Source organism: Heteronotia binoei, chromosome 20, assembly GCF_032191835.1.
Source record: "Heteronotia binoei isolate CCM8104 ecotype False Entrance Well chromosome 20, APGP_CSIRO_Hbin_v1, whole genome shotgun sequence".
NCBI classification, from domain to species: Eukaryota; Metazoa; Chordata; class Lepidosauria; order Squamata; family Gekkonidae; genus Heteronotia; species Heteronotia binoei.
The window spans coordinates 12,261,172-12,287,196 of NC_083242.1; the positions used below are offsets into that span (position 1 = coordinate 12,261,172).

Sequence of the window (26,025 nt, forward strand, 5' to 3'; positions counted from 1 at the left end):
GGCACGGCTGTTTCATGGCTGCAGGGGCTCCTGTTTACGGAGGCAAGGAGCCTTCCCCAGTTTCTGCTGGGAGGGTCGCATAATGAATAAAATCCGGGCCGTTTGGGGACACTCTTAGTCCTCTGCTGTCCCAAGGCTGGGCTGCGTGCTTCCACTACAGATGATGTTTTCCCTTCTGAAAGCAGGGAGGGAAGTCACACTAGGGTTGCCAACTTCCAGGCGGGGCCTGAAAATCTCCCGGTATTACAGGGGGACCTCCAGACTACAGAGACCAGTTCCCCTGGAGAAAACAGCTGCATTGGAGGGTGGAGTCTATAGCGTTGTATCTGGCCGAGGTCCCTTCCCAAACCCTGCCCCTCCTCAGGCTCCACCACCCCAAATCTCCAAGGATTTCCTAACCCAGATTTGGCAACTGTGAGCCACACATGACCATGAGCAGCCAGTTGGCCACAGCTGAGGACTGTTAACTGCCTTACGGGTTGCCCTCCATTTCCAAAATCCAGAGCCACAATTTGAACTTGGCAGCAACGTGGCACTGAGATACGGGACTCGCTTCCGGATGATTTGGGACATGTTGCATGAGTTGGGTGCAGAAGAGAAGCCTGTTTGTCCGAGGCAGCTTCGGAAAGGCCGTCCGCCTCGAGAAACGCCACGTTAGCCGAGGATTGGAACGGACCGTCGCTGGCAGTCGGCTCTAGCTCACCTGGCCAGCCAAAGCTCTCTTGGGAAGGGGGCTGTCTGGGTTGAAGCTTTTTGCATAATGACCCGCTCAGGAGACGTTTTGCGCTACGTTATGCAAGACTGCCAGGGTATATTGCGATACAGCAGGGGTGGCCAAACTTGTTTGACGTAAGAGCCACACAGAATAAACGTCAGATGTCTTGAGAGCCGCAAGATGTAAAGGCAGCCCTGCAAACGGGGAGAGGCGGAAGGAAATCAACTTTAACTTTAAATGCATTCTGCAACCATCGGCTGGCTTGGAAAAGTGACTTAGAGAGAGAAATGTCTTCTCCAAGCCAGCCAACGGGACGGTGGGGGCTTTGAGAGCTGCTGTTTGGCCACCCTTGCAATATACAGAGGCTGTCTGTGTTTAAAGCTCAATCTTTGTCCCTTTTCAAAAACACATTGAAGCAGCAATGCGCCGTTTTAAGTGGCTGTTACTCGCATCTAGTTTGAACACGTCAACCTGCTTTTTGCTAAACCAGAGTTGTTTTCCCGTTTTGGCCAAGAGAACAAAATGCTGCTGTGCTCTTTATTTTTATTTTTATATTTATTTAATTTATTTTATTATCTTTATTTTCTCTCTCTTTCCTGGCTCTCTCTGCTGCTAGCTCATCTCCCTAGACTTTTATTTCTAATAATAGCCAAGTCGCCACTGAGCCAAGTTAAAAAGCACTTCTTGCAGCCGGCGCTCCTGTTTGGTGGAGCCTCCCTGCCTGCTGGAGTGGATGTTTGAAAGAATAATTCCCATTTATACGTTCAAAACCCTTCATTTAACCACGGCAGGACTCGCTTGACACGCCTGTTCCGTCGTCACCAAAACACAGAAAGAAGTTGAGACGGTGGCTTAGCTTTTGAATACGCAACACCCAAAGATCACAGTAGATTCGCCCAAGTCGTGGTGCTACAACTCCGTTTAATAAATAAGACAGGACCTCTCTCCGTCCTTAGTGCATTTGTTCAGGAGATGGTGCCACGGTACTGCTGGAGAGAAACAGCACAAGTGGGAATAGCTGGTTTGGGAAGCACAGACTTTGTTGCTAGCACCGCCAACGGCTGGGCATATGTTTTGGGGGGAGGGGTTTTGGACACAGGCTGTCAGGGTCAACAGAAGCAAAGTGTAAAAAGCACACTCGCATACACACACACACACACCCCGCGACTGACAAGGTTCCACCTCCTGGATCTATCCGGCGCCAAGCTCTGTGAAATCCAAAACTGGCAAAATGGGAAGACTTCAACCAAGTGCTGTTGCTTTCGTATAGCCTATTTTTAGGACCGCTCTGGGTTGTGGAATTACGTTTCCTCACTGCCTTTTTCACAAGACCAAAAACTGACCTGTGTCCGACCATACAGGTAAAGACACCTGAACAATTTTCTTAAAAGGAGGCGGGGATTTCTGCTGCTCTCCTGCCTCTCACTGCAACCCCGTAAGCTGGCCAAACATTAGTTCTGGAACCCAGAGTTGGGTGGGTTTGTAGCAGGAAAAGGAAGTAACTGGTGTCAATCCTCTGCCTGTTACGTTTTAACGGTTTGGATTGAGTCCCTTGCTTTCAGAGAAGGAAGACTTTGGTGTGACCACAGTTTCTGGTTTTGAAACCGGGGAGGGGGGGGTATTTAGAAACTGGTCCTTCAACCTCTCTTTGTGTAGGAGATCAGCTCGAATAAGCTGGAGCGTCTGAACTTCAGACCAGCAGCCACTGGCTAAAATTTCACTTCAGGCATTCTAAGATGAGACAACGTCTGTCCTGTCTGCCAGGTGTATTCACTGCCTTTGCTCTGTCTTAGCCAGCTAGAAATTTGCAGGTGGTCCTTAAAACAAAAACCGGAGGGGGTGGGGGCAAACGTTTACAAAGCTACAATGATCTGAATTGCAGGGGAAGAATCTTTTGCTCACTGAGCGGTTTATGGGGTAAGGCAAGTGCGAGTAGGATGAGGCAGGGAGAAGGAAAAAAAAACCTGAACCTTGAGCGTCTGTATTTCGTGCTAGTAAGATGAGTCGCTAAGTTTTTAACAGGCCTGCCCCTGCGTCTCTAGCACAACACGTCAACTTGCGCTTAAGGTGAGAAAGGAATTGACATTGCCAACTTATCCTTCCTGGCCCTGCTCCTGTGCTTTTAAGCAGCCGCCTGGTATGCACGAATTTAGCATGCAGTTCAGAATGGAGACAAACCGCGTGCTAAATTTGTTCATGCCAAGCGGCTGTTAAAAAGCACAGGAGCAGGGCCAGGAAGAATACGTTGGCAGCGTCTGCTCCCTTCTCGCCTTAAGCGCAAATCGACATCGAGCAAAAGAAGGTCCTGGGCTTTGAAATGCACGTGTCACTTGGGAGTCGTGGGGCTGGCTTTCTGTTTGCTCGATTAGGCCTAGGAGGGGAACATTTTAAAAGCCCCTTTTAAAAAGGGTGAACATTTTAAAAAGGGTGAATTTCTACAGGACGGGCCTTTTGTCCACCTAGGGAAGAGCTACCCCGGGGGGGATGAGCAGACAGACGTCAGCTGGGAACTGAACAGGAACTATTTTCCAAGGTCCTAAACTAGGCATTTGATTCACAGCCCTGTTTCTATGGGTCATCTAAGACACTGGGAGGGGAATGCGAAGGGGAAGACAGCAGGGATTTTTTTTTGTAGCAGGAGATCCTTTGCCTATTAGGCCACACACCCCTGATGTAGCCAATCCTCCTGGAGCTTACAGTCGGCCCTGTAAGCTCTTGGAGGATTGGCTACATCGGGGGTATGTGGCCTAATAGGCAAAGGAGTTCCAGCTGCAATAAAAGCCCTGGAGACCAGGGATCGAGAAGGGCAAGCTTTAATTCCCAACAGGTGGGAATTAAAAGAGTTTTCAACTAAACATTAAGAAGAACTTCCTGATGGAGTGGTTCCTCAGAGGAACAGCTAATGGCAAAGGACATTCAGCCAATTCAGGAAGCACCCATCAAACCAGATCAGGGCTGGAGGGGGGCTCTTAGGAATCCTCTGCCATTCTGAGCGCTAGCCCACTCTGAGCAGCCCGGTTTTTATCTCCCACCATCGTGTTTCCAATAGACAAAGCAACCGTACTCACGTGAGCGCTCAGTCATCCAAAGATTATGAATGTTGAGGGATGCTTTGAGTTCTGTTTTGGTTATGAACACCCATAGTACAAGGCAAGGTCAGGTCAAGGGCCACCTAGCATCCCCGCAGACCCCAGCCTGTCCACTGGAAACTGGCCAAAACACCCACAATATTCCTTCCGCTCACACCTGAGCTACACAATGCCACACGAGAGAGTCCAAGAGAGCCAGCAGGGCTGGCTGTGTGTCCCAAAGAGATAAATCAAGTTTCTTCATTTAGCTGCCGGAGAAAACGACTGGCATCCCAGAGGACACCCAATGGATTTCCTAACCTAGGAATGTGGAGATGAAAACGCTGGTGTCCAGGTTGAGGGTGGCGTGCCACCAGCGGTCCGGGAAGTACAGGACCTGCCAAGAAGGAAGAAGAAAGGGACATAAGAGAAGCCATGTTGGATCAGGCCAATGGCCCATCCAGTCCAACACTCTGTGTCACATAAGAACATAAGAGAAGCCATGTTGGATCAGGCCAATGGCCCCTCCAGTCCAACACTCTGTGTCACATAAGAACATAAGAGAAGCCACGTTGGATCAGGCCAATGGCCCCTCCAGTCCAACACTCTGTGTCGCATAAGAACATAAGAGAAGCCACGTTGGATCAGGCCAATGGCCCCTCCAGTCCAACACTCTGTGTCACATAAGAACATAAGAGAAGCCATGTTGGATCAGGCCAATGGCCCCTCCAGTCCAACACTCTGTGTCGCATAAGAACATAAGAGAAGCCACGTTGGATCAGGCCAATGGCCCATCCAGTCCAACACTCTGTGTCGCATAAGAACATAAGAGAAGCCACGTTGGATCAGGCCAATGGCCCATCCAGTCCAACACTCTGTGTCGCATAAGAACATAAGAGAAGCCACGTTGGATCAGGCCAATGGCCCATCCAGTTCAACACTCTGTGTCACATAAGAACAAGAGAAGCCATGTTGGATCAGGCCAATGGCCTATCCAGTCCAACACTCTTGTGTCACACAGTTGCCAAAAAGCCAGGCACCATCAGAAGGTCCATCAGTGGGGCCAGGACACTAGAAGCTCTCCCAAGCACTAAGAATACAGAGCATCACTGCCCCAGACAGTTCCAATGATAAGCTGTGGCTAATAGCCACTCATGGACCTCTGCTCCATATGCTTATCCAATCCCCTCTTGAAGATGACTATAAGAACATAAGAGAAGCCATGTTGGATCAGGCCAATGGCCCATTCAGTCCAACGCTCTGTGTCACACAGTGGCCAAAAAACCCGGGTGCCATCAGGAGGTCCATCAGTGGGGCCAGGACACTAGAAGCCCTCCCACTGTTGCCCCACCGCCAAGCACCAAGAATACAGAGCATCACTGCCCCAGAGAGAGAGTTCCATCAATACGCTGTGGCTCATAGCCACTGATGGACCTCTGCTCCAGATGTTTCTCCAACCCCTTCTTGAAGCTGTTGAGTAGACGACTGGGGAGGGCTGAGGTATGTTGGTGTTTTGTGCTTCTTGTCTGAGACGGGGGAGAGCTGCAGCCATTCAGAGAAGACAACCCCGAGCTAGATCAGACAACCCAGTATAGGGCAGCTTTGTGCAGAAATAAATGCAGAAATGCAAAGTTCTGCATTTAGGTAGGAAAAATCAAATGTATTATCATAGGATGGGGAAGCCTTGTCTTGGCAGTCGTGTGTGCGAAAGGGATCTAGGGGTCTTAGCGAACCATACACTGAAGATGAACCAGCAGCGTGATGCGGTAGCTAGAAAGGCAAATGCAATTTTGGGCTGTATCAGCAGAAGTATAGTGTCCAGATCACGTGAACTGATGGTTATCACTTTACTCTGCTTTGGTTTGACCTCACCTGGAGTATTGTGTTCAGTTTTGGGCACCACGTTTTAAAAATGATATGCACAAGCTGGAATGTATCCAGAGGAGGGCAAGGAAGATGGTGAGGGGTCTGGAGACCAAGTCCTATAAGGAAGGGTTGAAGGAGCTGGGGATGTTTCGCCTGGAGAGGAGACAACTGAGAGGTGATCTGACCACCATCTTCAAGTACCTGAAAGGCTGTCCTATAGAGGATGGTACAGAGTTGTTTTCTGTTGCCTCAGAAGGTCATAACAGAACCAACGGGTGGGAATTAAAAGAGTTTTCAACTAAACATTAAGAAGAACTTCCTGATGGAGTGGTTCCTCAGAGGAACAGGCTTCCTCGGGAGGTGGCTGGCTCTCTTCCTTTGGAGATTTCTAAGCAGAGGCTAGATGGCCATCTGACAGCATTGTTGATTCTGCGGACTTAGGTGGATCATGAGAGGGAGAGCAGGGGGCGGCACTTGTGAATTTCCCGCATTGTGCAGGGGGTTGGAGAAGACGACCCTGGAGATCCCTTCTGACTCTCGGATTCATAACCTGGCGTGAGTACCTGTCTTTTCTTTTTTGAGAAGAATTCACAATTTTAATCAGCGCACACATCATCACACTTGGACCAGGAAGTCCAACTCCGTTCCCTCTCTGGCTTACTGAGATAACACCAAACTCAACTGCGCTGCATTTTCCGGCAAGCTTTCTTTTCGGTGGCCACGAGTACTATAAATCATGCTGCCAAAAGAACCCAAGAAACCGCAAAGCAGGGGTTTTTGAGAGGCTGGATTTTGGAAAGAATTCAAGGGGCACTTTTGCCGTCTGGGCGAGTGACCGACTGGAAAAACTGTAAAAGGATTATAAAAAAAAAAAAACCCAGTGATTGCAAAGCTGAGCGGCCCCATGGAGAATCTCCCCGCTGGAAGGTTTGCTCTGTTCCAATCGAGGAGATAATCTCTATATAAACCAGGGAAGCATGGAATGGGTTTACAGCAGATTTATAAAATGACAAAACCAGGGCAAAATGGGTGTAATCCCTGAGGTTTACATCAATGCCCCCTTCTTTCAATTATTATTCCTTGTCCCGCCTACGAATCACGCTCAGCCATAATTATATTCATTACATGGACGTCCAACTCGCCCAATCGCAGAAGGTTAACAGCACGCTAATTATTCTACCTAATCCCTGGCCCAGATACAAATAAGCCCATTTGCACTGCTTCTTGAAGACACGTAGGCTTGCGGTTTTGTCGATGATCACACAGCTGTGAGAGAGCCACCGAGAACACCTCTCTAGGCCCCCATGCTAGACTTGAGAGGTTCCTGGGGGGTTGGGGAAGGTCAAAGGAGGACAGTGCTCTCTTAGGCATGCCAGCTCCCGAGCCTGGAGACAAAATGGACCCAGAAGCATGGGTGTCAATAGCTTCTGATGACTTTCTAGCCCTGACAACGCCAGACAAAGCTCCTGAACCGTCATCAAGGGCCGCCCTACGTTTTGATGCAGTCTAGCATCCAAAGTACAAAGGCACAAAGCAGTGGCTGGATTCTCGAAAATGGATGCTTCGGTGGTTTGACTGTGGTTGCAGTTACCTCTCCGGGGTGAATGGTGCATTCAATGGGTCTCTCCCAGGGGGGCAGATAAGGGTATGTGTCCAGCAGCCAAGACAAAGTGGTCTTGTTGGGATGGAACTCTGGTGTTTTCTCTGGGGGATACAAAAACCAGCGCTGTAGAGAGAGAGACAAATAAGAAGAAGATGACATTGGATTTATACCCTGCCCTCCACTTCGAATCTCAGAGTGGCTCACAATCTCCTTTGTCTTCCTTCCCCACAACAGACACCCTGTGGGGTGGGTGGGGCTGAGAGAGCTCTCCCAGAAGCTGCCCTTTCAAGGACAGTTCTGCAAGAGCTATGGCAGAGCCGAGGCCATTCCAGCAGCTGCAAGTGGAGGAGCGAGGAATCAAACCCGGTTCTCCCGGAGAAGAGTCCGCGCGCTTCGCTGCTACACCAAACTAGCTCGGTATGTGTCATTTCACTGATCTTTTGAGAAATCACAGACCCAGGCTACTAACTCCTCCCATCCTTGCAATACGATCCATACCGTGAGGGCATCGCAACGAGAAAGTGTGCACAAGGGTAAAATAACTGCAGAGAGCTCAAGACAGAGAGGAAGCCAAGCTGCAGGGACAGCAAACAGAATGCCCAGGGCAATTGAGCAATCTGGATATGCAGCTAATCCTCAAATGCCAAGGCTCGATCCCGAGCAAAAACCCTAATCAGCTCTCCCAAGAGGAACTGTCTTGCGAAGGGATGTCAAATTAATTTGTCATGAGGGCTGGAACTGACATAAATGAGACCTTGTCCGGCCGGGCCATGTGTGTGCCTATATAAGATTAGGTAGCAGAGCTATAAACTTTATAAAGGATAAAAACACAATTAAGGATTTAAAAAAAAACCCTTAAAACATGCTTAAAACATTAGCACTCTGCATTAAAGGTGTTTTCTTTGTATATACCCCACAGGATCCAGGGAACAGCTAAGGAAGCTCTGGCTCTTTCCTTCGCCCCAGGGGACAAGGAGAGGGAGGAGCCTCAGCCAGTAGAAGGAAGAGAGGCTTGGCATAGTAGGTCTGCTGTGTGATTGAGAGAGCCTGGCAAAGCGAGCTCTGCCTTCCCCCCCCCCCTTCCTCTGTAGCTCCTGTGCAACTGAGCAAATCTGGCAAAGCAAGCTGTGATGCAGGAGGAAGCAAGATATAGGGAGAAGGAAGCAGATGACAGCCAGTTGCTTGGGGGCCTGATAGGAGCCCTTCAGGGGCCTGATTCGGCCCACAGGTCACATGTTTGACACCCCTGGTCCAGGGGCACCTGCAAGACCAATGAAGTTTTAAATACAGCTGCAGTTTGGGTGGGGGAGGGGAAACAGGTTGGCCTTTTCTGGAGAGCTAGCCCATCTCCGTTTAAGAGACTCACCTTTCTGCCAAAGATCACCTCAGAGTATCCCGGCCCGTGCCAGTGGAAAGGCACCCCTGAGCCGGAGCCTGAAGAAGATGAGAGAGGAGACGAAGAGAGAGAAATTAGAAATTCCACCAAGTCGCCTCTTGAGTCCATTGCAGCTAAAAACCCCAAGAATGACATTGTAAAGATGAACAGATTTTTCAGAACTGGGGAGGGGGAGAACATCAGAAGAGTCCTGCTGAATCCGATGAGTCATCCGTATAGTCCAAAATCCTGTCTCAAACAGGGGCCAACCAGTTCCTCTGGACAGCCAACCACAGGGCAGAGAAGCTGAAGCCTTCCTCTGAGGTTGCCTCCTGGCTCTGGGATTCAGAAGATTATTGCTTCTGAATATGAAGGTTAAGAACATAAGTCCATAAGAATATCAGAAGGGCCCTGCTGGATCAGACCAACAGTTCCTCTAGTCCAGCATCCTGTCTCACACACCTGGCCAACCAGTTCCTCTGGAGGACCTACAATGGGGCAGAGAGGCCGAGGCCTTCACAAGAACATCAGAAGAGCCCCGCTGGATCAGACCAGTGGTCCATCTAGTCCAGCATCCTGTCTCACACTGTGGCCAACCAGTTCCTCTGGAGGGCCAACAACAGGGCATAGAGGCAGAGTCCTTCTCCTGATAAGGCCATAAGAAGAGCCCCGCTGGATCAGACCAGTGGTCCATCTAGTTCAGCATCCTGTCTCACACAGCGGCCAAGCAATTACTCTAGAGGGCCAACAACACTGGCTTTCTGAGGCGAGGCCTTCCCCTGATGTTGCCTACTGGCTCTGAGATTCAGAGCCTGAATGTGGAGGCTCCCCTCAGTCACCACAGCAAGCAGACTTATCCTCCAGTGTGATTTTGCCACTGGACAATGGAACACCCAAGAAGTGGGTTCAGAAAAGGCCCGGGAAGGGTTAGGCACTTCAAAGAATCCCCTCCCCACCCCCCAAGACATCTCAAATGTGCCCAGCTCTCTCATCCCGCTTGATGGGTTCAAACTGACCAGCAATCCCAAAGCTGTATGCTCCGGTAGTGCCCGGGAGCCGGAATGGAGGGGGGCGGTACTTCTGGAAGAGAGACCCCCACTCTGTGAAGTTATTGTCCCCAAAGAAGTACAGGGTTTCTGTGGAAAAGGAGATAAAGTTAACCCTTTTGCAGCTGTTCTGTGCCACCTTAAAGACCAACAAACACGTTGAAGTTTGAGAACCAGAAAGGCATACTGCTTAAAGCAGACATGTCAAACATACGGCCCTTCAGAGCCTGCTCTGGGCATCTGTCGCCTCTCTGGGGCCAATCAGAATATTACAAAACAAGTTCTCTAACGCTCATCTTTGTATGAGAAATGCATATCTCGATTTTATTGATATTTATTAATTTTACTATTCTGTTTTCACCATGGATAATTTTGCCATTCAAGGTTTAAATTCGCTTAAATTATTAGACTTTTTTCGGTTGGCTTCATGCCGTATCAATGAACTGAACTGAACTAACTTGGGAGCAGTGTTCCCTCTAAGCTGAGTTAGCGTGAGCTAGCTCACAGATTTTTAGCCTCCAGCTCACACATTTTTGTTTTAGCTTAGGAAGGATGACCCCAGAGCACACTAATTTATGCGGAAACTCCCCACTTCTTATTTTTAAATTTTTATTAAGTTTCAGTTATGGGGAGGGGGAAAAGGAAAAAGTGGATTGGAAGGGGAGAGCGCGTATCTTTTCCATTTCCGTTTTCCTTTCATTTTATCAATTGACATTTACTATTATTTCATAATCTTTATCACATTAACATTTATATTTACTCTTTTCAATTAATCTCTTATATTGTCCAAACATTTTGTTAATACTCCTTTGTAGTTTACATTTTTATTTTTCTTACAATTACATCTTTCAAGTTACTGCTATTACAATACATCCTGTTAACCTCTTATCTAGTATACATATGCCCAATCATTACATCTTATATACATAAAAATATTATTATCTCCACAATTGTAAAGGTTGTAGAAAGTTTGTTTCATACCCTATTTTTTCATGTATTACTTAACCAATCATACAATGGTTGCCAGGTCTTTTTATTTTCTTGTATATTGCCATCTTTTAATTTAAGAGAGAGTATGTCCATTTCTGCAGTTTCTAGGAGCTTTTGAATAAATTCTTCTTGCTTAAGCGCAACAAGCGCTCTCCACTTCAATGCCAGTAGCTCACAAAGTAGAATTTCTGCTCACAAGACTCTGTAGCTTAAAGCAGTGGTCCCCAAACTTTTTGGCCCCAGGAACCGGCCCCAGGGTGGACCGGCCCACCATGGCCCCAGGGCCGGCAGGGTGGGGGCACCGAATTCGGCCTCAACCCCTGCAGCACCGTGAAGCCTCGGCATCCCACCCCCACCTGTGGCGCCTCATCCTCCTCCTCCCTCCATTTTTACAATATTAAGGCTGGGGAAGGTGCCATGAAGGGGCCATGAAGTGCCTTCCGGGCTCTGTAAAGGCCACCCCCCCTGCCAATCACCTGATTGGTGGGGAAACTGCGCAAAACCACGGCAGCAGTGGCCAGTGGCTGCTGAAAAAGCCGTGCTGCCCTTGCCTCCTTCCTGGGCGGAGGAAGGAAGTGAGAAGGAAGCAAGGGCAGTGCAGCTTTTTCAGCGGCAGCTGCTTGCTGGTTCGTGTGGTTTCCCCACAGATCAGGTGATCGGTGGGGGGGGGGGTCGGCTTTTATAGAGCCCAGAAGGTACTTCACGGCCCCTTTCCCAATGAAGAGAGAGAGGAGGTTCCACGAGGGGGTGGGGCAGCAAGGCTGTGGGGGGCCACAAAGGGGGGCGAGGCTGGGCGGCTCGGTTAAGGACAGGCCACGGCCCGGTTCTGAACTGTGACCCAGGGGTTGAGGACCCCTGGCTTAGAGGCTTGGGAGGTGAAGTCTGCTGAGTCATGCCAAAGGTCTGCTCCCCCCCCCCACCAACTGGAACACTGTCTCAGAACACAAAGCCTCTATTTAATCAGCAAACGTCAGTTGGTGGAATCGGGCTAAGCTCGGCTCTTGTTTCTGAATAGAACTGGAGTTGAAGAAACCGCATCATTCAAGAGGAAGGAAGGCCCCAACTCACCACTCCCCAGGGAATCCAGATCCTGCGGTTCCAGCAACTGATCCACATAATCCTGGAAGGGCAAGTCGACTGGAACAGAAAAAGAGGATGCTAAAAGACCTCTCCTCCCTCAAGGCCCAAGGGCACCCCTGTCAGTTTGAGAGCCAGTTTGGTGTAGTGATGAAGTACATGGACTCTTTATCTGGGAGAACCGGGTATGATTCCCCCACTCCTCCACTTGCACCTGCTGGGATTGGGTCAGCCATAGCTGTCGCAGAACTGTCCTCGAAAGGGCAGTTTCTGTCAGAGCTCTCTCAGCCCCACCCACTTCACAGGGTGTCTGTTGTGGGGGCAGGGAAAGTAAAGGAGAATACAAAAATAAATACCAAAAGTAAAAAGAAAAAGACTGTGGCAGTCACTGTATTTCCCACAAAGGCCAAGAGGCACCCCTCATGACCCTTCTTAAGAGGCACTGGAATCAGGGCTTTCTTTGTAGAAAAAGCCCAGCTGGAACTCATTTGCATATTAGGCCACACCCTATGATGCCAACCCAGCCAGAACTGTGTTCCTGCTCAAAAAAAGCCCTGAGTGGAACCATTTCTTAGCCACTGTAAAACACGCTGGCTCTGTCTAGTCCACGGGCCGCCATTCCAAGGGCTTCACTTCATCCTATGGAATTCCTGGGAGAGTTGAAGTTCACTAGACCAGACAACCAGCAGCTTCTAGTCCAATCAATTCTGGTCCAGTCAATTTCAATCTTCAGGGAAAGGAAAAATTAAAAGGCAGCAGCTGACACGTTCCTTATAACAAATACCGGAGCACTTGGTGGGGGGGGGGGGAGGCATATGCATATACAGACTGCTTGCCCCCACCCCAGCCTCAGCGCTGCCAGGAAAAATACCTTTATTTATTTAGTAAATGCAGGGGTGGAATTCTAGTAGGAACTCCTTTGCATATTAGGCCACGCACTCCTGATGTAGCCAATCCTGCAAGAGCTTACAAGGCTCTTTTTTTGTCAGCTCTTGGGAGGATTGGCTACATCAGGGGGGGTGTGGCCTCATAGGCAAAGGAGCTCCTGCTAGAATTCCACCCCTGAGTAAATGTATATTTTGCCCTACCATGCAAACAGGCTCAGGGCGAATTACAACACAAGCAGTCAAAATTGCTACATTAAGACCAATAAAATAATAATAATAATAGATTTTATTTGTATCCCGCCCTCCCCGCCTAGGCGGCTCAGGGCGGCTAACAACATTTCATACATTTACATAGATAGGTAAAACTTTAAATTTAACAATTAAAAATTAAACATAAAAACCCGTTAATAGAATTAAAATACATAATTTAAGTTAAGTTAAATGTATCTGGCAGCAATAAAAATCTTCTGGCGCTGGTTCTGCCAGTTTAAATAATTCCATAATAATATTATAGATGGCGGTTCCTTTATCCCTAGCAACTCAGCATTCGATATCAGTGTAAGCTTGTCTGAAAAGGACGGTCTTGCAGGCCCTGCGGAACTGGTCAAGGTTCCGCAGGGCCCGCACTTCCTCCGGAAGCTGGTTCCACAGTGCAGGAGCCGCAGCTGAAAAGGCCCGTGCTCTGGTGTTTTGGAGCTTGCCCTCTCTCAGCCCGGGGATGGTCATTTTATTTTTTCCCATTGACCTCAGTGCCCTCTGGGGTTCATATGGGGAGAGACAGTCCCTTAGGTAGGCTGGTCCTCGGCCATATAGGGCGTTAAATGTAATAACCAACACTTTGTACTGGACTCGGTAGGTAATTGGCAGCCAATGCAGTCCGTGCAGCCCCAGCCGTATGTGCTCCCATTTCGAGAGCCCCAATAGTAGCCTGGCCGACGCGTTCTGCACCAGCTGCAGCTTCCGGGTCCGGCACAGAGGTAGCCCCAAGTAGAGGGCATTACAGTAGTCCAATCTTGAGGTGACCGTTGCATGGATCACTGTTGCGAGGTCGCGACGCTCCAGGAAGGGGGCCAACTGCCTTGCCCGCTTCAGGTGGAAGAATGCTGACTTGGCAGTGGCTTCTATCTGGGCCTCCATTGATAATGAAGGCTCCAGTAAAACACCCAAACTCTTTACCTAGCGCGCTGATTTCAATGGTGCGCCTTCAAAGGTTGGGAGAGCTATTTCCCCTCCTAGGGCGCCGCAACCCACACAAAGGACCTCTGTCTTCGCTGGGTTCAGCTTCAGCCCACTCAATCTGAGCCACGTCGCTACAGCCTGCAAGGCCCGATCTAGGTTCCCCGGGGCGGAGCCGGGCTGGCCATCGATTAGTAGATAGAGCTGGGTGTCATCTGCATATTGATGGCAGCCCAGCCCAAACCTCCGGACAATCTGGGCAAGGGGGCGCATATAAATGTTAAACAGCATTGGGGAGAGAACTGCTCCCTGAGGCACTCCACAATCAAGTGTGTGCCTCTGGGATCGCTCACCCCCAATAGCCACCCTTTGTCCCCGACCGGAGAGGAAGGAGGAAAGCCATTGCAAGGCCAACCCCCCAACCCCTATGTCGTTAAAACGTTAAAACAATTAAACTTCCCGGCTGCGGAGCAGGAGACAGAAGCTATTCGAATAAGCGCAATTTCCAGCTGGCTAATAAAGCGATGATGCATTTCAAACGGGCCGTTGAAGGCAAAACATTTCAGCTCTTCAGCAAGGGAAGCCGACTGAACTGAGTTTGGAGGTCCGCTGTCCTCACCTTTGCGATAAGAGTAGGTGTTGGCTGTGCTGAGTCGGACCAGGTGATCTCCAAACCTGGCCAACAGCTTCTCCTTGGTGCAGTAGGCCTGGAATTCCTGCAGATGCAGAAGAAGACCGTAGATTTATACCCTGCCCTTTTCTCTCAACCAGAGTCTCCGAGCGTCTTACAAATCTCCTTTACCTTTCCCCCCCTCAACAACAGACACCCTGTGAGGTAGTTGGGGCTGAGAGAGCCTCTCCCAGCAGCTGCCCTTGGGAGAACTGCTGAGGATCGGAACAGACCGTATCAAGCTGGATAGATCAGCAGTACGACTTAGCATTAAGGCAGCTTCGGACGCTCATACAGAACCACCATTTTGGCCCCAGCCACGTTTAACCTAAAACTACAGTTGGGGAGTGGGGGGGGGGCGGGGGGAGGCACTCACTGTATTGTTGGTTATTCCCTGGAGTATCACTGGCCTGGAGAAGGCGTACCTGGGAAATCAAGAAGAAATCTGCAATGCTATATATATATATATATAATGCAGGACAATCACAGATTACTGAGTTGTGTTCCTCCTGTCCCTCTAGGGGGCGCATGTACACCGCTGCTTCCAGGCACATGCCTCCACTGAGACGCTGCCCCTTGCGACAGAGAGGGGCGCACGGAGCTCAACTGCTAGGGTTTAGAAGAAGAAGATATTGGATTTATATCCCGCCCTCCACTCCAAAGAGTCTCAGAGCGGCTCACAATCTCCTTTCCCTTCCCACCCCCCCCCCCACCACAACAGACACCCTGTGAGGTAGATGAAGATATTGGATTTATATCCCGCCCTCCACTCCGAAGAGTCTCAGAGCAGCTCACAATCTCCTTTACCTTCCTCCCCCCAACAGACACCCTGTGAGGTAGATGAAAATATTGTATTTATATCCCGCCCTCCACTCCAAAGAGTCTCAGAGCAGCTCACAATCTCCTTTACCTTCCTCCCCCCAACAGACACCCTGTGAGGTAGATGAAGATATTGGATTTATATCCCGCCCTCCACTCCGAAGAGTCTCAGAGCAGCTCACAATCTCCTTTACCTTCCTCCCCCCAACAGACACCCTGTGAGGTAGATGAAAATATTGTATTTATATCCCGCCCTCCACTCCAAAGAGTCTCAGAGCAGCTCACAATCTCCTTTACCTTCCTCCCCCCAACAGACACCCTGTGAGGTAGATGAAGATATTGGATTTATATCCCGCCCTCCACTCCGAAGAGTCTCAGAGCAGCTCACAATCTCCTTTACCTTCCTCCCCCCAACAGACACCCTGTGAGGTAGATGAAGATATTGGATTTATATCCCGCCCTCCACTCCAAAGAGTCTCAGAGCAGCTCACAATCTCCTTTCCCTTCCTCCCCTACAACAGACACCCTGTGAGGTGGGTGGGGCTGGAGAGTGCTCTCACAGCAGCTGCCCTTCCAAGGACAACCTCTGCCAGAGCTATGGCTGACCCAAGGCCGTTCCAGCAGGTGCAAGTGGAGGAGTGGGGAATCAAACCCGGTTCTCCTAGATAAAGAGTCCGCACACCTAACCGCTACACCAAACTGGCTCTCCAAATAATAAATTATTTGGGTTACAAAGATTTCGGTCGCAAGGGAGCAGACTGTCTCGATGGAGACCCAGTCCCCCGATTGTGTAGATACTGCCCCCTGCTGCTAAAAGCATGCAAGACAAGAGGGGAGGATAAAGATGGGATGGCTCACTCAACTGCTCAATGAACTGGGCGTAAGTGAGGGTGGCGTCTCTTCTCTCCACGGTGCAGCTCTCCTCTTCCGATAGAGCGGAGTGCCTGCTAGTCAGCCTGCGATACGGAAATACAGCCAGGAAAAAAGCATTGGTTTATTTTGGGGGTAGGAATGAGGCTTGGATGCATTAATGCTGCATAAGCTAGCATCCACCTAGGAAAATCAGCAGCCTGGATTGTATGAATTTGGGCAACAGGCAGAGGAAGAGGCGGCTGAAGGTTCCTTCCCCGCCCCCCCCCCAAAGTCACAGCTGACAAAGTGACCCTGCAGAGTTTTCAAGGCAAGAGATATTTTGAGTTGGCTTGCCATTGCCTGCCTCTGGGTCATATTCTAAAGGAAGGAAGGAAGGTTGATGAGGGAGTGAGAGGTAGAAAGAAAACAATTTTAACAGGGGTGGAATTCTAGCAGGAGCTCCTTTGCATATTAGGCCACACACCCCTGCTGTAGCCAATCCTCCAAGAGCTTACAAAAAAGAGCCTTGTAAGCTCTTGGAAGATTGGCTACATCGGGAAGGGGGGTGGCCTAATTTGCGTTCCTGCTCAAAAAAAGCCCTGACTTTATGTCTTTCTTCATTCAAGGAGTTCTCTTTTGAACAGGAAGGAAGAAGGGAAGGAAGGAAAATAGATGGGGAAGGGAGGAGGGGTGGAAAGAAAGCAACTTTAACTTTAGATGCATTTCCCAAGCTGCCAGCTGGCTTGGCTAAGTGTTTTAAAGAGACAAATGCCTTCTCCAAGGCAGCCAACAGGGTGCTTCGGGAGCCACACAATGGGTGTGAAAGAGCCACGTGCGGCTCCCAAGCCACAGTTTGGCCACCCCCACTCTAGAGTCAAAGAGAATTCCCTGCACAGAGAAAAACAAGCAGGGAGAAGGTTAGGGCTAGAACCCCTTTCCCTTGCATGCATGTTTTCTATTAGCAGGGATTGGGGGGGGGGGGGAATCAAATAGAGGCGCATACAGCCATGATGACAAGGTTACATGCTTATACACTGCATTAGGTTTTAGTGGCTATAATTCTAACAGGGAATGGCATTTCTGGGCCACAGGTTAGAAATGTAGCAGAAGGTCTCAAGTGGGGAGGGCTGGGGCTCAGTTGTAGAGCATGCAGAAGGTCCCAAGTTCAATCCCTGGCATCTCCAGTTTTTTAAAAAGGAGCACAGTAGGTCAGGGGTAGCCAAACTGTGGCTCGGGAGCCACATGAAGCTCTTCCATACATATCGTGTGGCTCTTGAAGCCCCCATCACTCCATCAGCTGCCTTGGAGAAGGCATTTCTCCAAGCTAAGCCAGCTGGCAGCTTGGAGAATGCATTTAAAGTTTAAGTTGCTTTCTTTCTACCTCTTCCTTCCAGCTCTCAAACATCTGACGTTTATTCTGTGTGGCTCTTACTTTAAGAAACTTGGCCACCCCTGGAGTAGGTGTTGTGAAAAGACCTCAGTCTGAGACCCGGGAGAGGAGCTGTCAGTCTGAGTAGAGAAGACTGACTTTGATGGACTTCAAGTCTGGATTCAGTAGAAAGCAGCTTCATGCGTTCAAGGAGGAGACTTTTGCTTGGGGGAAGACAGCATAGCGATTAGAGTCCTAAACTGGAATTGGAGAGACCAGAGTTCGAATTTCCTCGTTGCCACAAAGCTTGCTGGTTGACGTTGGTCCCACAGCTCTCCCTCGGTACCGCCTATCTCACAGGGCTGTTGTAGGGGGAAGAGAGGAGATTAAATCTATTTTTGATTGATTTACCAGCCTCCATCTGATTCCAGGGATGCCAAAACTTCGGGAAATACCAGGAAATGCTTCAGTACAAGCGATAGCAGGAAGAACGGGTCTCTCCAGCCCATCTGTCCCCAGATCCTGTGTAACGGGGTAACACAAAGCGATTAATTGGTCAAGTAAAGGTAGTTGCAAAAAAACCAAAATGGATATCTTATGTAAAAAGCTTCCAAACCCAAGTGCTCAAGCGACACCTGGAAACTTACAGGAATTGGCACACATAACATGGGTATTTGCACAGGGTATGAGGAACTCGGGCACAACTGTAGAAAAACACACAATGTCAAGATCGACTAATAATGACTTAAGACCTGGGATCATGGCCTAAGCAATAGGCCCCGTTAAAATCATAATGGATTCACTGCTGCTAATGTTCTACCTTAGTTGCTTCCCTTCCCCCCTTTTTCGTATTTTGATTTGTAACTGGGGTGAAGGAAACTAGTCGGCGCCTTCTTAGGGCCTGAGGTGGGAGGAAGCCTTGCATAACAATTCAAGGGCATTTGCTAGCCATCGGCCTAGAAAGTATCTAGTAGTTGTGTGTGAATGTTTCCTCCTGTAACCCCCCCCCCCCGTAGGAATGAAAACCCATGTATCAGTGTATTGGTTTCATTCTTAGCAAGCTAGAGGCTTGTGCCAGAGTACTGGTTATCAATAAATGAAGACTTAGTATCAACTTTGACTCATTCTTGAATCCGTCGACTTGACACACAAGGCTTCACACCCTTGGGCATCACATTCTGGCTTGCACAAATGAGGAAATGTGTTCGATGGCTGGAAAGAGGAAAGGTTATTGCCCCCTCTGCTTTGTTGCACCCATTAGGGCAGGGGTGTCAAACATGTGGCCTGTTGGCCAAATCAGGCCCCCAGAGGACTCCTATCAGGCCCCCGAGCAACTGGCTCTTGCCTGCTTCTTTCTCCCTCTCTCTTGCTTCCTTCTGCATCACAGCTTGCTTTGCCAGGCTTGCTCAACCGCACAGAGGCTACAGAGCCAAGTCTCTATTTTCTCCATTAGCTGAGGCGCCTCCCTTGGGGAGGAAGGGGGAGAGGGAGAGCTTCCTTTGCTAAGCTCTTTCAATTGCACAGCAGAGCTACTGAGCCAAGCCTCTCTTCCTTCTATTAGCTGAGACTCCTCTCCCTCCTGGTCCCCTGGGGAAGGAAGGAAAGAGCCAGAGCTTCCTTTGCCCAGTTCCCTGGATCCCATGGGAGAAATACAAAGAAAGCACCTTTGAGACCAACAGGTGCTAATATTTTAAGCTTAAAAAAAAAAAAATCTTTAATTGTGCTTGTCTGTGTCCTTTATAAAGTTTATATCTCTGCTACCTAATCTTAAATAGGTACACACATGGCCTGGCCCAACAAGGTCCTCATAACAAATGAGTTCGACACCCCTGCATTAGGGAGTGGTTTGCTGTACTAAGGCAGTGCTGGGCAGGGAGTCCCAGTAACTGCAGCAAGTAAATTCCTTTCTCTCTCTCCGGGTTCAGTCGGTTGGCACCACAGCAGAACATAATGAAGAGAACAGCTTGTCATAGGGTTGCAAGCTCTGCATTGTGAGGGGGCGGAGCCTGACGAGGGCGGGGTTCGGGGAGGGGCCTCGGCATGGCACATTGCCACTCCACCCGCCTTCCAAAGCAACCATTTTCTCCAGGAGAACTGATCTGTCCCCCGGAGTTCAGCTGTAATAGCAAATCTCCAGCTGCTATCTGGGGGTTGAGAAACCCAAAGAGCAACGTGGAAAAGTAAAGCAGGGGAAAAGCCCAAAGGCATCCATGAACAATACGGGGAGGGACGGTAGCTCAGTGGCAGAGCATCTGCTTGGGAAGCAGAAGGTCCCAGGTTCAATCCCTGGCATCTCCAAAAAAGGGTCCAGGCAAATTGGTGTGAAAAACCTCAGCTTGAGACCCTGGAGAGCCGCTGCCAGTCTGAGTAGACAATACTGACTTCGATGGACCGAGGGTATGATTCAGTATAAGGCAGCTTCCTATGTTCATTAACCCACCTTACTATGGAAAACGTTATATAAATAAATACTTATTAAAGAGACAATAGTTGTAATACATAATTACAAAACCATAAACAAGGACAAGAACACGATCCCCCAAAGACAAAGTCTTATCTTTCAATCAGAAGTTCCTTTCTCGTTGATAGAAGTCCGGGGAGTACCTTGAAAAGCCGTGAAGTACAATTCCAAGAAGATGATAAGCCTTTCAGCCAGGAAGGTGTGTATAGGAGAATTCACAGCGTTATTCCGCTAAGGCGACAGCGCAACTTTGCAATTCTTAAAGCCGGGAAGATGTACAAAAGAAAAGCAGTACACCGCTGTTTTGCATGAGCAGCAGAGCGCAATTGAGCGACAGGAAAGCACATGTAGCCCTGTTTCACCTGAGGCTTTAACAAGCTTCACTAATCCTGAATCATTCATACAAAGCAATAGCTAAACTTCTTCTCTGCAGACTAAGGCGGCCCCCACAACTATTGTCAATTATTACAACTATTGTCTCTTTAATAAGTATTTATTTATATAAAGTTTTCCATAGTAAGGTGGGTTGTTTGTGGATGCCTTTGGGCTTTTTTCCTGCTACCTGGGGGTTGGCAACCCCTGCAAACTAGGACTCAAAGCAGTCAGTTTGCGTCTAGGCTAAAGGGCTTCGGGCTTGCGTGACTAAATGTTCCTCCTCTTCTTTTTTTTAAAAAAAAGATCCTTGCACATTGAAAACCAGTGCTTCAAGATAAAAGGCAAGTCAAACCCCTCTCCTTTTGATTTTTTAAGGGCCAGGAATTCCTTTCCACACAGGCCAAAGCACTCCATCCCAGAAACGCAGGGTTTTCAGGTCCGATATAGGAACCATCTGGGGATTTTGGGGATGAAGCCAGGAGACTTTGGGGGGTGGAGCCAGGAGCCAAGGGTGTGACAAGCATGATGGAACTCCAAAGGGCATTCTGTCCATCACGTTTGAAGGGACCACATTCCTTTTAAATGCCTTTCCTCCGTTGGAAACAATGGAGGATGGGGGGCAACTTCTTTTGGGGCTCATAGCATTGGACCTCCTGGTCCAATCTTTTTGAAACTCGGGGGCTGTTTTCAGAAGAGACACCAGATGCTATGCTGAAAATCCGGTGCCTCTACCTCAAAAAACAGCCCCCCTCCAGCCCCAAATAGCCACGGATCGAATTTCTATTATAATGGAGCATGCACCCAGCAGACATTCACCCCCTCCTGCTAACCCTGCAGTGGGGGGGGGGGGCTCCAAACCGGGAGATTGGCGACCTGGGGCTGCTTCCACCCGGGGATTCTGAAAAGAGGCTTCCAAAAGGACCTCTAGCGGTTCTCTCTAGCGCTTCGCCTTTCCTCCTAATGAATGGGCGCCCAGGCAGCCAAAAAAATGAGGAAGCCCCACGTGTCACTATTGCAAAATTAGGACAAAGATCAGAGAATCCGGCTTCTGCGGGCCAGAAAGGCAGCCAGATCCCTCTTCAGCCCAGACTTACAGAGCCTTTCCTTCCTCCACACCCACCACCCTCCCCCAGACTTACATTTTCCCATTTTACTCACCGTCCGGAGCCAAGGAGCAGGGGGATCTCTTCCAGCTTACTGGGTGTCCCTCGCCTTTGTTTGCATGCTGGGAGTTGCAGTCCAAAGCATCTTACCCGTGCCTAGAAAACAGCCTTATCCCAAAGGTCCTGAAAGCATCTCTCCCTGGAAACGCCTCCAAGCAACCGTCCGCTTCTCAAGCCAGGAAGTTTCAAATTTCCAAGCCCACTTCCTGGAGCTGGAAGGCTTTAAGAACTACATTACCCAGCGGGCAGAGGGCGCGCAGAGGACCATGCCTGGTCCCCAGACGACCAAGAGGCAGGGGATGTTCAAAGCCTGCTGTTGTTATCGGTGACGGGGGCGCGAGAGGACGTCACCCAGGAAGCACCGTTGCTGCGATGCGCAGTTTCCAGTTCTTCTCATGCACGCTTGTTTTTTTTTTTCTCCTCTGGATTGCTAAAAGGAGGGGTGGAACTGAAGGCGTCCTGCAATCGATGTTGATTTGCATCCTGGAAGGATCTGCATCCTTGCAATGTTATAATGCTCCATCCCTACCTTCATGGGAGAGGTGCATTTTTGTTAAAATTTCAGGCCCTTTTTTCAGACATTTGTTTTATTTTCTAAATGAGGCCCCTGCTTTAGGGTGGCCAGGTCTGGGTTGGAAAATACCTGGAGACTTTGGGGGTGGATCCGGGAGAGGGCGGGGTTTGGGGAGGAGAGGGGCCTCAGTATGGCACAATGTCATCAAGTTCACCCCTCAAAGCTGCCATTTTCTCGAGGGGAGCTGATCTCTGCCAGCTGGAGATCAGATGTAAAAGCAAGTCTCTACACCCGCTTCCATTTTGTTTATCTGCCGGCTCTTTTGAGCTATTATTCAATGTGCTGCAACTTTTAACTTTTAATGGGTACCAGTTTCCTGGGAGGAAAGTGTAGAGGACTGGGGAAGGCAAGGGCAAACCACCCCGTAAAAAAGTCTGCCATGAAAACGTGGTGATGCAACGTCACCCCAGAGTCCGAAACGACTGGTGCTTGCACAGGGGACTACCTTGACCTTTATTTTTATCTTCTGCTGAGCTTTTAAAGGTATTTTTTCCTTACATCTGCCTGCTATTTTTCAATCTTTTTTCCCATCCTTTTTTTCTTTTCTTTTTCTATCTATGTCAGGAAGCATGCGTGCACAGGAAAGCTCATACACCTTGAATAAAACGTGGATAGTCATAAAGGTGCCCCTGGAATTGAACCTGCTAGAGTTTATTCAAAGCTAAATTGTTATACTTTTAGCTCAGTGCTAATGTTTTTTAGTGTATTCTTTACAATCACTGCTTTCCCCCCCTTTCATTGCTGGTATAGCCTTTTTATTTCCATTAGAATACAAAACGTTAAACACAAATAGCAGTATATTACCAACATAATTCACTGAACATCAATGAGTTCACACACCCCTCCAGAAATAAACCACAACAGACAGAGAGGAAAAAAACCTTCCAACTTCAAATCATCCAGTGTAGCTTTTTATATTGAATAATATTGTTTTTAATTATTTTATGAACTTTTAACAAATTCTTGGAGGTGTTTTGTTTTTTGGGCACGTCCCTCTGCAACAGTTCCCTGGGCTATACAGCAGTACATAAATAACTTCAATAACTAAACTAATCCCAAATTTAGGAGTAACTTTTCTCCTCTTCTCTGGTAGGTAGGTTACCAGCCAGTGTTCCCTCTAAACTGAGTTAGTGTGAGCTAGCTCACAGTTTTTTAGCCTCCAGCTCACACATTTTTGTCTTCGCTCAGGAAGGATGACCCCAGAGCACCATAATTTATGCAGTGGTCAAGTCACTCGGTCGCAACTTGATTACCAGTAGCTCACGATGTAGGATTTTTGCTCACAAGACTTCGCAGTTTAGAGGGAGCATTGGATACCAACCTCCAGGTGATGGGTGGAGACCTCCTGGGATTACAACTGATCTCCAGGTAACAGAGTTCAGTTCACCTGGAGAAAATGGCTGCTTTGGAAGATGGACTATATATGGGATTATTCCCCAGGGCCAGATTAACAATTAGGCCAAGTAGGCACTGGCCTATGGGCCCCCACACCTTTAGCGGCCCTGGCCAGCTTCCCCCCCCCATTTCCCCCCCGCTTGCAGCCCTCCCAGCCTTCACGCACACCCAGCAATTGAGCCACTCTTTGCCTGACTTGCCTGGTGCAGCTGCTGCTGGTGTCGTTGCCAAATTTGCCTTTCTCTGCCTCTCCCCTGCAGCTTTGTCAAAGCGGCTTTTCAGAAGGGGCCTGCAGGCTGCAGTGGGGTCTGTGGCTGGTGGGGTGGGTGCTCCAACTCTGAGATAATTTGCAAGCCCCCCCCCCCGAGATTTTGACTACCTAGGGGCCTCCACAATGTTTAATTTGGCATTGATTATACCTTTCTGTGGTCCCTCCCCAAACCAGGCTCTGCCCTCCAAAATCTCTAGGTATATCCCAAATAGTGTCTGTCTCTTCTGAATATGTGGTTCTGATTTATTGAAACTGTTTTATGATGTTTTTATTTTGATGTTTTGACCCTTGTAAGCCACCCTGAGCCCGCTTGGGGGATAGGGTGGAGTATAACATGGCAACATGACTGGAAGGTAAACTTTAAAACTTGCCACACTTGCAAAGCTGAAAGGCAAGGGACCACCGCAATGGAAACACGCTTTCCAAACTGCAGATTGTCTCAGAGGGCAGCCGTGTTGGGCTGAAATAGATTTGAATCCAGCAGCGTGACATCGTTTAAGTGAGGAAAGGGATGGTGGCTCAGTGGTAGAGCAGCTGCTTGGTAAGTAGAAGGTCCCAGGTTCAATCCCCAGCATCTCCAACTCAAAAGGGTCCAGGCAAATTGGCATGAAAAACCTTCGCTTGAGACCCTGGAGAGCCGCTGCCCGTCTGAGTAGACAATACTGACTTTGATGGACCCAGGGTCTGATTCAGTAGAAGGCAGCTTCAGATGTTCATACGTTTAAATGAACTAGATTTGCTGTTGTGAATCAGTTGCTGTATCTTGGCTTGCTTACGGGTATCAAAGCCTAGGGTATGACCTTTGGCACGTCAGCACTTTGACGGCTTGCACCCCTGACTAAGTCACTCCTGTGGATCTCATGTCAGTTTGTAGACTATAGACATTTATTGTAGTGTTTATTGCACCCCTTGTATTTTTATTAAAGGTAAAGGCAAGTTTCCTGTGCAAGCACCAGTCGTTTATGACTCTGGGCTGACGCAGCATCGTGACATTTTCACGGCAGACCTTTTACGGGGTGGTTTGCCATTGCCTTCCCCAGTCATCTACACTTTCCCCCCAGCAAGCTGGGTACTCATTTTACTGACCTCAGAAGGATGGAAGGCTGAGACAACCTCGAGCCAGCTACCTGAACCCAGCTTCCGCCAGGATCGAACTCCGGTCATGAGCAGAGCTTGGACTGCGGGACTGACGCTTTACCACTCTGCGCCACGGGGCTCTTTTTTAAAACAAACTGTTTTTATCAGTCGACTGTATCATTCTGCCTATTTATTGAAATTTTATTGCATGAGCCACTTTCGGTCCCCGCTGGGGGGAAATAGGCAGCGTAAGAAATGCCTTCAATCAAATGAACGCTTACTCCCAGTACGGGGTAGCCAAACTGTGGCTGGAGCCACATTTGTGGAAAAGCTTAACGCCTCAAAATATGCTGGAAATAAGCTGCATTCTCATTTCCTTGTTTATGAAGATGCATCTTTCTGGAAAGGCGTTAACTTTTTTTAAACTTAGAACAACTTGCAAACGGAGGAATTGATAATGCCTCTATCTTGGAAGCTAAGCAGAGTCAGCCCTGGTTTGTGTCTGAAAGGAAATCACTATGTTATGTGGAGGCAGGCACTGGCAAACCACTTCCAAACATCTCTTTGCCTTGAAAACCCTACGGGGGTCGCCCTTAAGTCAGCTGGGACTTGATGGCAGAACAAGTCACACACGACATATCTGCCCTGTGGAATATCTAGGGAAGAGAATTGTTTCATATAGATGTAACGATCTCGAGCCCAAACAATAAGAAATGTAAAATGAGGAATCTGGGTGAGTAGGATTTTATTGGATCAACTTTTCCCAATGCAGAAGTGTGCAAGCTTTCGACTTACACAGGGTTCTTCATCAGAGCTATAGAAGAACAGCTATATCCTCTGCTGCATAGATACATAAAGCAAGACTGGTTTACAAGGAACATTTGCCTCTGTATAGCAGCCGCGGCACGCCATTCTTTGTTTCTGGGCATCTCAAGAATACATCTCCTTTCTGAGACAGGACAGCTACAGCAGATGTAGAGAAACCCCCTAATTCCGAATCCTTTCAAAGTTGTCATCGTTTTCATTAGTGCTTTTGGATCCCTCCGGATTGAGGCCCGTCTACGGAAGCAGGAGAAGAAGGACGGATCGACAACGGTGAGGAAAGGACATGTGCCTTTCGTTCAAACCATGAGGCCTACTCTCATGGCTTAAATTTGGAAGGGGGTGGGTAGGACAAAGCAGAATGCAGCTGAGAG

At 48.8% G+C, this 26,025-nt stretch overlaps 1 protein-coding gene across 3 annotated transcripts; it reads right to left on the bottom strand.

Moving 5' to 3' along the window:
* Positions 1-1,616: 1,616 nt before the first annotated feature.
* Positions 1,617-21,714, bottom strand: JMJD8 (jumonji domain containing 8). Of its 3 annotated transcripts, XM_060260630.1 has the most exons (10): positions 21,508-21,714; positions 17,925-18,035; positions 16,156-16,248; positions 14,850-14,898; positions 14,423-14,519; positions 11,732-11,800; positions 9,644-9,763; positions 8,619-8,686; positions 7,241-7,375; positions 1,617-4,180 (listed from the first exon to the last, which is right to left on the bottom strand). In XM_060260630.1, exons 2-10 carry the CDS (start codon positions 18,020-18,022, stop codon positions 4,100-4,102), a joined length of 810 nt encoding a protein of 269 aa, XP_060116613.1. In that variant the 5' UTR covers positions 18,023-18,035; positions 21,508-21,714; the 3' UTR covers positions 1,617-4,099. The 3 variants fall into 3 exon arrangements, with proteins under 3 accessions (XP_060116613.1, XP_060116614.1, XP_060116612.1); XM_060260629.1 differs by lacking the exon at positions 1,617-4,180 and having other exon boundaries at positions 6,634-7,375; XM_060260631.1 differs by lacking the exons at positions 9,644-9,763; positions 21,508-21,714 and having other exon boundaries at positions 4,041-4,180; positions 17,925-18,030.
* Positions 21,715-26,025: the final 4,311 nt, after the last annotated feature.